The sequence below is a fragment of the Bradysia coprophila genome (genome assembly GCF_014529535.1).
Source record: "Bradysia coprophila strain Holo2 chromosome X unlocalized genomic scaffold, BU_Bcop_v1 contig_128, whole genome shotgun sequence".
Classification (NCBI taxonomy): Eukaryota; Metazoa; Arthropoda; class Insecta; order Diptera; family Sciaridae; genus Bradysia; species Bradysia coprophila.
In genome coordinates, this window is record NW_023503295.1 from 4,317,100 (window position 1) to 4,327,826 (window position 10,727).

A 10,727-nucleotide genomic window follows, 5' to 3' on the forward strand; every position below is an offset into this window, starting at 1 on the left:
AAATCCTCTTCTATCTTATTCGCGCTTCAAATACGAGCAAAACGAGCTATCACTCGACTATGTAGCTCTAAAATTACCGGAGATACATCGTTTTGAAATTGGCACTTTTCATAGAAAATACACCAAATTGACTTTTCCCAAACAATCAAAATCTTTCAACTTACTCTGTATGTTTCTATCTATCTGTCTATCTATCTATCTATCTATCTATCTATCGACGGTCGATCTCGGAAACCAGTCAGCCAATCTCCATGAAATTTTGCAGGAACCTCAGGGTGGGCATAAAAATGAAATTGTGATGCGCCATTACCCCAAGAAAAACCAGAATTTTGTTTTATTGGCCTCGAAGTGGTTTTCGAGGGTCGGGAACGCGCTTTCGGCTGTAGCTTAGCTGTATTGAAACCTACAGAGGCGTGCGACCCATCAAATGAAAGGTATTCGAACAAAAAAATAATTAAAAAAATCGGGTCAGATTCTTGTGAGCTAGAGTGATTAGAGTGACCAAATTTTGAGCTACTCGAGCGTAGGATGAAAGGACTAATATTTTTGCGATTATGAGAGATAGAGAGTTACTTTCTTCGGCAAAGTCTCAGAGTTTTACGAGTAGAAAAGAAGGGCATTTGTGAAAAATGTCGAAAGTTGGAAATGGGTGGGTCAATTGGGGTTTTGAATATATTTCTTGAATAGTGGCAGATAGAGAATTACTTTCTTCGTCAAATTTTCGATTTTCGTCAAATTTTCGATTTTCGTCAAATTTTCGATTTTCGTCAAATTTTCGAATTTCGTCGAATTTTCGAATTTCGTCAAATTTTCGAATTTCGTCAAATTTTCGATTTTCGTCAAATTTTTGATTTTCGTTAAATTTTGTAAAATTTTTGAATTTCGTCAAATTTTCGATTTTCGTCAAATTTTCGATTTTCGTCAAATTTTCGTTAAATTTTCGATTTTCGTCAAATTTTCGAATTTCGTCAAATTTTCGATTTTCGTCAAATTTCCGAATTTTGTCAAATTTTTGATTTTCGTCAAATTTTCGAAATTTTACACCCAATTTTAGTTCAAACAAGCTGGCTTAGTTTTTCTCATCATCGGCCAAATAATTTTTACCAAAAAAAATTTGACTGGAAACAACCACAATTTTACCAAAAAAATCTGCATCGCAAAGTGGCAAATGTTCAGGAACAGACCAGCAAGAAAATTTATCTGCCACATGCGACGGAGATTTTTTTGGTAAAATTTTGGTTGGTTCCAGTCAAATTTTTTTTTGGTAAAAATTATTTGGCAGATGATGAGAAAAACTAAGCCAGCTTGTTTGAACTAATTGGGTGTAAAATTTAATTTTTGCGTAACGAAGCTGAATTGACGATATCATTCATTTTAGAAATTGTACTTCAAAGACTGCGTCACACTTTTCTCGAAGAGATTTTTGTTGGGATCAACGATTTCTGTTAAAAATTGAACGGTCTCGAAGAGCGCGAATTCCGGTTTCCATTCTGCATGGATCCGGATCGACATAATCTATGTTTGCCTCTCTAAAAAAATGTCAATAACTGCGGTAGTAGTTGTGATCTGATAAACTTTTAGATACACCCTCTATATGTATCGTTTTACGTCAAAGTGGATCAGTTTTGATTTGTTTTTGATTTTCGTGATTTGTTTAATGTCTTCTATCATCCGTTTTCCCAGCCACACAGCAATAAAGGGTCTAGTCTGAATTACACGAATCTGTGAATATTAATAGCAATGGAATCCAGCTATGCTCCACTTACAGAAGCTTGTGCAAAGGCACTGAGTGATAAGACCTATGAAAAGAGAAAAGCAGCGGCACTGGAAATAGAGAAGTAAATTTCGGAAAATTGGGTGTATCATCAGTGGTTTCATTGATGGATGTCGATGAATCATTTCTGTTCTAGAATGGTCAATGAGTTCAACAAAGCCAAAAATACGAATCAAATTCGTAAGCTCTTGAATCTCTTGGGAAACGATTTTGCTATCTCCAGAGATTCCAACAAACGAAAGGGAGGTCTTATCGGGCTGGCAGCAGTCAGTATTGGACTTGGAAAGGTTCGTTTTTTTTACTTTGAACAAACTAATTAAATTAAGCGGTGCCGTCATCAACTTCCATTACAGGATTCGGAGAAGTACATCAATGATCTGGTTCGACCGATTCTTAACTGTTTATCCGATCCAGAATTAAAGGTCCGATATTTTGCTAGTGAATCGTTGTACAATGTTGTGAAGGTAGCTAGAGGGGCCATAGTGCCTCTGTTTCCAGATATTTTTTCTGCCTTAAGTCGACTAGTTACAGACCCTGACCAATCAGTGAAAAATGGTAGTGAATTGCTGGATCGATTACTGAAGGTGAGTGCACCTCACACTTTGTTTCGATTTCATTGATTTCGTGAACATTTCATTCCATTGATAGGATATCGTAACGGAGAATTCACAAACATTCGATTTAGATTCGTTCATTCCGTTAATAAGGGAACGGGTCTATCCAAACAATTCATTTTCTCGACAATTTGTCATATCGTGGGTGTCCGTATTAAATGCGGTGCCGGAAATTAATATGGTTGTGTATCTACCGGAAATTCTGGACGGATTGTTTCAAATGCTCGAAGACAACATGGTCGAAATTCATCGAATGTAAAAACCATTGAAAGCCAACAAAAATCCCAATTTGATTTCTCCAACGGTTTTCGGATTTTCAGGTGCGAAACGTTGCTTTCTCAATTCCTTCGGAACATTCAGAACGATCCCAGTGCGGCCGATATGTCCAAAATGTCGAATATTTTGATAATACACGCACAATCTACGAACGAGCTAATCCAGGTAAAGTCAGACATTTATAGTGGGGAAGCCTGAGCCGCTCGCAATACATTGTCACAAATTGTAGTACACCGCAATCATGTGGATTAGAGAGTTCGTACAACTATCCGGACCGAAAATGCTTTCATTTGCTAGCGGGATTTTTACAGCGATCTTGCCGTGCTTGGCCTATGAAGGAGATTCCAGAAAACGTAAGGTTCACCAGGGTTTATTTGAAGAATTTTAGCATCAACTTTGCATGTTATCTTACCGCTGTCTAGACATAAAGGAGACTGCTCAGGCTGTCAACAAAACAATGCTTGAATTAGTCTCGTCGAAAAGCGATATGTCTCAGATATTCAAACATTTGGACCTGGATTCTATCATGGAAGTACTAAGACAGTACTTAGCACACAGTTCCGTCGATACGAAGGTGGCTGTGCTGAAATGGATTCATCATTTATTTACGGAAGCTAAAGACAAGGTAACGTAACGATCACATTGACTGCGACCTCGAAATTATTTTATTCATCTACCAGATGTCGGCACATGCCAGCGGATTATTTCCCGTTTTGTTGGGAATATTGTCGGACAATTCTGACGAGGTCGTTCTGCAGGGGTTGATTGTCTTAGCGGAAATTGTCAATACTACTAACACAAAGGGTTGGTTTCTTTGCACCCATTAACCGATCAATTTTCATTGATTTTCTTTCGTTTTCGCCATTTTTCAGACACAAACATCAACAAAACTCATTACAGAAAGTTCCTCATTAGTTTATTGAATTTGTTTAGCGAAGAGAAACCATTTCTGGAAAATCGAGGATCATTGATTATTAGGTAAGGTTCAACTGTTTTACGCGTTTCACTTACCCATTACCTATTGGATGCGATCAACTTCCAGACAACTGTGTGTACTACTGAATGCCGAGTTCATCTACAGAACGTTCGCAGAAATTATATCTGAAGAGACGGTAAATGTAAAATTCGCTTCGATAATGGTTCGTACTCTGCATACAATATTGGTCACATCATCCGAACTATTTGAATTGAGAAGTCAACTGAAGGATATCCGAAATGAGGTAGGCCACGCACGAGTCTACTTAAGTTCAGCAGAAATAACTCGAATGCATTTCACAGAAATCGGCGTCATTATTCCAATGTCTATACAAATCGTGGTGTCACTGTCCAATATCAACACTGTCACTGTGTTTATTGGCTCAGTGCTATCAGCACTGCTCCGAATTGGTGTTAATCTTGTAAGATCTCAAACAAATAATTTTTTAAATTTCAATCAAAAGCAAAATCCCGTTCCAGCGGCGATTTGGAGATAACGGTGGAATTCATTACAGAAATCGATAAACTGGTCCAACTGATCGAATCTCCAATTTTTGCTTGTAAGTCCACAAACATCTCCTTTACGATTAAACAATAGGGCGTATCGAATTTTGAGAATTTTAAGGGTCGCGATAGCCTGTGTGCGGAAAACGTAGATCATTGAAAACTAAGTCCAGGCATATGGTTGATGGATCCGAAGGTGCCCGGGAAGAAGTCTCACCGGACGACTTTAACTTTCAAATGGTCATAACTCGGAAAGTTGAGAGTATTTCTGAAAACAATGTTCTAGCAGGATGTAGAGCGTTAAAAACTCTACAAAACTGCCAAAGAAACCGATGGTCCAAAAGGTGTGTCTGTCGAGGTTTTCTAACATCGAAAGTTCGACATTTTGGTTTTTGACTTTTATTTCCTGAGAGACAAATTATTAACTTTAGCTTTTGGCATGAGGTTGTAGAGGAGGTCGAGTACTACCAGTACACTAGGCATTGTCCCGGTCGGCGATCCATCCGAAACCACTTTTTCAACATTTTTGAATGGACTTTTTAAGTGTACCCACGTCGCCCACGAAGCCATTGCAGACAATGTAACCGGTGTTGCTGAGTCGAGGTAACCTTGGCCAGTAAGTGCACATAATATTCCATAACAGTAGCTGAACTCTTTTACAAAATATTTAAGAATTCGGTGTAGCACATTTTGTACTACAAAATCTGAGAAAGTGAAATTTGTGAGAAAAACAACAAATAAACGTTTTAATTAGTTATTTGACCCACGAACAGTAGTAAGAAGTCGATTTCGTTGCAAATACACATTTTTCGATATTTTTACAAAAGGTTGAACTTCGTGGTATACCGTGTCAATATAATGTGCTACATCGAGATCCCAAATATTTTGTAAAAGAGTTCAGCTACTGTTATGGAATATTATCTGCACTTACTGACCAAGGTTACCTCGACTAGGCATGGGCGATAATGAAAATGATTATCGATAATTATCAATTATCGATAATTATCAATTATCGATAATTATCAATTATCGATAATTATCAATTATCGATAATCGATAATTATCGACTTTTTTTTATCGAAAATTATCAAAAAAAATATCGATAATCGATAATTATTGATATTTTGATAATTATCAAGATATCGATAATTCGATATATCGATATTTCGGTCCGAAAATCCGATATTTATCGATATATTCCGATATATCGGTATATTATCATGAATTTTCAGATAAATATCAAAATATCGATATTTTGATAATTATCGAATTTCGATATTTTGATAATTATCGATAATTATTAAATTATCGATAACGATATGATTAATCGATTATCGATAATTTCTTTCGATTGATATTATCGATAATTTTGAACGCCTCCCATCCCTAACCTCGACTCAGCAACACCGGTTACAGTGTCTGCACTGGCTTCGTGGGCGACGTGGGTACACTTAAAAAGTTCATTCATTAATGTTGAAAAAGTGGTTTCGGATGGATCGCCGACCGGGACAATGCCTAGTGTACTGGTAGTACTCGACCTCCTCTACAACATCATGCCAAAAGCTAAACTTAATAATTTGTCTCTCAGGAAATAAAAGTCAAAAACGAAAATGTCGAACTTTCGATGTTAGAAAACCTCGACAGACACACCTTTTGGACCATCGGTTTCTTTAGCAGTTTTGTAGAGTTTTTAACGCTCTACATCCTGCTAGAACATTGTTTTCAGAAATACTCTCAACTTTCCGAGTTATGACCATTCGAAAGTTAAAGTCGTCCGGGGGGACTTCTTCCCGGGCACCTTCGGATCCATCAACCATATGCCTGGAATTAGTTTTCAATGATCTACGTTTTCCGCACACAGGCTATCGCGACCCTTAAAATTCTCAAAATTCGATACGCCCTATTAAACAACAACAACGGTCATTTTACAGCGCTCCGTTTGACGCTTGTTTCAAATAACAATAATCGTGCCGATGCCAAGCATCTGTCGCAAGCATTATTCGGAATTTTAATGTTACTCCCACAAACCGAGGCATTCAAATGCTTGTCCAATCGGCTGCAATGCGTTCCAAACTATTGGGGATTGTCGAATCAAGAGTAAGATAGTCAACGTTTTTGAGTTAACATTAATTTGAGAGGGAATTGTTGTTCGTTTCCAGCACGGACACTCAATCCATTCAATGCCAGAGCAAAATCGACTTCAACGAATTGCTGAAACATTTCCGACAAATACAAAAGAACCATCATCTGCATAGAATCAACCAGAGAAAACGAACCGTTGCTTTGTGGGACGACGAAGCAGCAAAAGACGACCATTAAACATCCCATATTCCACTTATGTATTCGAAACCGAATGTTTATTCCAATCATTGTTTGTACAATCACACGGGGAAAACTGTTTTTTTTTTCAATTGAAATAAAGTGTTGATGCGAAATGTTACCAGCTGTTGTGATCATTTTACAGCGGATAGTTCAGTAAAACGTCCTGTCTGGCCAATTCCAGCAACATAGGATCGTCGAAGAATTTGTTGATCGACACATCTTCGGATAAACCTTTTCGACGCCTGGTCTTGATCATGAATTCACGTGCCAAATGTGTAGCCGGTTGTGGTTCTAACGGTCGAATGACAATGCTTTTGTCCAACGGATCGCCAGGTACAATCTGAATGTAAGAGAAAATTGATTGAATTTACTGTTTTCAATACAAATCAGCGTCGCATACGTACTTGCCAATGATGGAATACGGACAGACAAAATGCTTGTCCCTGGGTATGTGTTCGCAGATCAGTTTCAAAACCAAATGAATCGATGGCTGGAATGAATGCTTTGATTGTGTACAATGGTGAACCGGAAATGGGTGCATCTTGTGTGACGTGACCTCTTCGTCTGGCTAGTACCGTATATACTGCGGAAACACAATCAGCCGGTGCTTGAACTTCGACGAACAAATATGGTTCCATGAGCCGAGGCGTAGCCATCAAAAATGCCGAATAAGCAACACGTCGTGCAGTTGGAATCACTTGACCTCCACCCCGATGTAGTGGTTCATTAGCAATGACGGCGTCGAGAATTTTGAATTTGACATTTCTGATCGGCTCTTCGCATAGAGGTCCTTCCCTTGTACCCCATTGAAAACCTTGTACGATGGAATCTCTAACCGATGACAGTAGCGTCTTATCTACCTCTGACGGTAATGTGTCATCCACTAAAATATTAGGACCAGCTGCATCAGGACCAAAAGCCCAAATAGACCGAGCAGCCAACAGATCCCAATCGTAATTAATTTGGAAGAATTCGCCCAATCGTTTCTTATTCCAGCCGATCGACACCACCTCATTTTCTATGTCCTCTGCCAGGCCCTTCTCTAATGGTTCGGCAATCATCGTGATTTTGTTTTTCTTGTTGGGAGTTTCTGCAAAACATTTCAACGAACTCGTTTCCACAACTGTTTCACAAAACGCAACGACCGGATCGGCAACTTTTATGTCGATTTCCGAGTACATCTTTCTCAGGTCGTGCATAACACAATCCAAGTATAATTCACCGGTGCCAAGGATCACATGTTCGCCAGACTCCTCAACTCTGGTCGACAGTAGTGGGTACGATTTGTTCACCTTCCTCAGACCATCCAACATTTTCGGTAATTCTGACGGGTTGACAGGCTCGACAGCAATTTTGATGATGCTCTGAGTGTTGTACTTCAACGGTCGGAAAATGTACAAATCTTCCGTATTTTGGGCTTCGGTTATGGTTGATGTCTTGACGATACACTGATCGATACCTTCAATTAGAACCCAATTACCGGCCGGAACTCGATTCAATTCCACTTTGTACCGAGCTTCAAATATCCACAATCTTCCAACTTGCAAAACGCGCGAGTCTTCCTCATCCGACAGTGAATAATTTTCACCGAGTACTCGTACTTCTTGCTCCGAATGCAATGTGCCACTCATGACACGGGCCAGCACCTATTTCCAAAGAATTGTTATGATACACAACGATTGATGAATGAGCGTTTCGATTTTACATACCTGGAAGAATGTGCAGTCATCCGTGGGATACATTTTGGCACTGTGTACCATCAAATTTCCGTATTGATTACAAGATGCCATGTTGTCATAAAGAATGCCCTCCTTCGGACCGGTATAAATGTGATCGATTTTATTCTTTGCATTGTCCATCGGCGATTTGATGTGCTCCACACACATATCCACAAAACCGCTAAAGTCGCCCAGGAAGCGATTGCAAATCAATCGCAACAAGGGACGAATGTTGATTTTCATTTCCTCTTTTGTCACACGAATATTCAACTCTGCTAACGTGTCCAGCAAGGATGCGTCGACATCTCCAACCACCTGAGCAAACAGTTTGTACATCGGCTCGAGAATGAATTCAACGAAACTGCGTTGCGCCGAATTGTGTGGCGGTTTCTTTGTGAATTTTCGTCTGGAAGTTAGATTGGCTCTGAGTACAGGAAGTTCAGACTGTGCGCACGGGAAAAAAAATGCTTACGTTTTCGGTTGGAAATAAATGTCACCCCACAGCCGCTTGGCAAAATCTGTGTAGCTCAATCCTGGGTACGTATCGGCATACAATTTAGCGAATGATTTCAGTGTAAAGCAGAAACCGTACAACGAGCTCGCGAAGCACACGTTTCCCATGACTGGCGATACTTGGTATTGAGTGTCTCCGGTGTGAAGACTACAAATTGAGAAATGAGATTTTCTGACCAAAAAAAAAATGTTCCACGCCAAACCATACCTGAGATGACTGTTGATCTCTTCGACAATGTGCTTCAATTTGAAATAGGCGTCTTGCGGCGGTAACTTCAGCTCCAAAATCAATCGATCAATTTTGTTAATGCAAACGGTTACAGCCATTCTCTCCTGCACCGCATGTTTCAGTAGTCGTTCTGTGTTCAACATGACACCCTCGGCAGCATCGACAAAGAGTACAATACCATCGGTCAGTCGGATAGCAGCCGTTGCTTCGTCGGAAAAATTGACGTGACCTATCGGAAAGATATTGGAAGTTCAACGGGATTCCTGACTGAATTATTGAGATGGAAGCCCGTTGCTAAACGCAGACTCGATGCTTTTTGAAATTCTTCATCAGATTGCCAACTCCAGACTTTCATTGTTGAAGTGAACCGAAATAATCGTTCAAATTGCTCTACCTTCGAAATATCATTGCTACTGTCCAATGAAGTTGTTTTTTGTTTAAAAAAATGAAAGTTCAAGGCCACCGAAACACTAATCAACAAGATCATCGCCCGGAAATTCATTCTTTTTGAAACCATTTCATGCAACGAAATTCACGCAAGGCGATAGTGCAGTTCCGACCAAAGGTTTCACACAGTCTAAACTTACCCGGTGTATCGAAAATGTTCATCAAATAGCTCTTGTTCTTTATATCCGGCAGCACCAACGTGATCGGGATGGATTTAATGCTTACACCTCTCTCCTGTTCGGTGAACAAGGTGTCTGTGTACCGGAGCGCTCGTTCTTCGGTACAATCGAACTGTGGATGGGTTTGACGAACTAAACAGTCAACGAACGTTGTTTTGCCATGATGCAGATGGCCCACTAACGCGACATTTCTGATCAACGGTGGTGTGTCCATCAAATCGGCAAGAAATCTGTTCGGAAAAATTCATTTAGTTTCCAGTTCAGCCGCACAACAAACCATTCAAAATTCCTCACTCCATTTCGTATGTTGTTTCAGGCAGGTCTTGTTCTTTGAGCTGAAATTTCATTTTCTTGACCGGTTCAATTAGCGGCTTATCCAGTGCCTGTGCATCTTCCTCTTGAACAATCGTTTCAACGTCAGGCCCGTACACCTCTAAAGCCGTGGGGTAATAACGTTTGTCTTCGTGAAGCACAACCGCTCTTGACGTTTTATCGTCGTCATGATCGACTTCATCTTCCTCCATAATATCGTCCTGAAAGGATACGAAATCTGTTTACAAGTTCCCAGAAATTAAGGTATGAGGTACAAACATCGGGCTCGTCCTGTTGATCGGATTGTCCGTACAGACTTTTGTCATCATCATCGTCACTCTCCAAATCGGGACCGATATAGTTACCAAATTCGTCATACAAATCGGAGTCCATTGTAATATCTGAAATCGGGGAATAATTCAGTGAACCAAAACATAACCTCCAGATGCTTCCAATCGTATTTTAGGGTAACAAAAGTTCACATTAAAAATCAAAAATGTTTCAAAACGTACGGTCTAATTTGTTGGTGCTTGAAGAATCAAATTGTGCTCCTGTTCTGTCTCTTATTTAGTTTATATTTCACGTAAACGTATTTCGTTCAAACCACAGAAACACAATCATCTAAAAATGCCGCATTACAAACGTCAAGTGTCAAATGTTTCTTAACCAACTATTTGATACTCAATGGCGTACATAGTAGAAACGACCGTATCACTCTACATTGTACATAAGAGTCCACAAATTACTGTCAGTACCGCTGAATTGTAATGCATTTTTAGCCCCGTACGAAGTACTGGGGGCTTATAAGATTAATATGCCGTTTGTAACACATCGAATTGGAAGCAGACAGTAAGGGCAAAGCAT

The 10,727-nt window shown here is 39.6% G+C and overlaps 2 protein-coding genes across 2 annotated transcripts; one reads left to right on the plus strand and one right to left on the minus strand.

Moving 5' to 3' along the window:
* The first annotated feature begins 1,601 nt into the window (after positions 1 to 1,601).
* LOC119067778 (protein VAC14 homolog) lies at positions 1,602 to 6,583 on the plus strand. Its single transcript, XM_037170917.1, has 14 exons — positions 1,602 to 1,838; positions 1,911 to 2,061; positions 2,128 to 2,358; positions 2,423 to 2,643; positions 2,709 to 2,829; positions 2,894 to 3,017; positions 3,087 to 3,289; positions 3,345 to 3,468; positions 3,537 to 3,642; positions 3,707 to 3,884; positions 3,943 to 4,061; positions 4,120 to 4,199; positions 6,075 to 6,240; positions 6,303 to 6,583. The coding sequence occupies exons 1-14, from the start codon at positions 1,741 to 1,743 to the stop codon at positions 6,460 to 6,462; spliced, it is 2,082 nt and encodes a 693-aa protein (XP_037026812.1). The 5' UTR covers positions 1,602 to 1,740; the 3' UTR covers positions 6,463 to 6,583.
* Positions 6,473 to 10,519, minus strand: LOC119067777 (116 kDa U5 small nuclear ribonucleoprotein component). Its single transcript, XM_037170916.1, has 9 exons — positions 10,376 to 10,519; positions 10,143 to 10,264; positions 9,846 to 10,084; positions 9,513 to 9,781; positions 8,905 to 9,154; positions 8,656 to 8,844; positions 8,175 to 8,589; positions 6,870 to 8,111; positions 6,473 to 6,805 (listed from the first exon to the last, which is right to left on the minus strand). Exons 2-9 carry the CDS (start codon positions 10,254 to 10,256, stop codon positions 6,602 to 6,604), a joined length of 2,922 nt encoding a protein of 973 aa, XP_037026811.1. The 5' UTR covers positions 10,257 to 10,264; positions 10,376 to 10,519; the 3' UTR covers positions 6,473 to 6,601.
* Positions 10,520 to 10,727: the final 208 nt, after the last annotated feature.

What these genes read in the sequence shown, in the direction of transcription:
- LOC119067777 (XM_037170916.1), bottom strand. Translation starts at nt 10,256, where the DNA reads ATGGACTCCGATTTGTATGACGAATTTGGTAACTATATCGGTCCCGAT. An exon ending in ATCAACAGGACGAGCCCGAT is followed by an intron (nt 10,085 to 10,142) that starts GTTTGTACCTCA and finishes GTATCCTTTCAG; the next exon opens with GACGATATTATGGAGGAAGA. An exon ending in GAGATCAACAGTCATCTCAG is followed by an intron (nt 8,845 to 8,904) that starts GTATGGTTTGGC and finishes CTCAATTTGTAG; the next exon opens with TCTTCACACCGGAGACACTC.
- LOC119067778 (XM_037170917.1), top strand. Translation starts at nt 1,741, where the DNA reads ATGGAATCCAGCTATGCTCCACTTACAGAAGCTTGTGCAAAGGCACTG. An exon ending in CAATACTACTAACACAAAGG is followed by an intron (nt 3,469 to 3,536) that starts GTTGGTTTCTTT and finishes GCCATTTTTCAG; the next exon opens with ACACAAACATCAACAAAACT. An exon ending in TGAAGGATATCCGAAATGAG is followed by an intron (nt 3,885 to 3,942) that starts GTAGGCCACGCA and finishes TGCATTTCACAG; the next exon opens with AAATCGGCGTCATTATTCCA.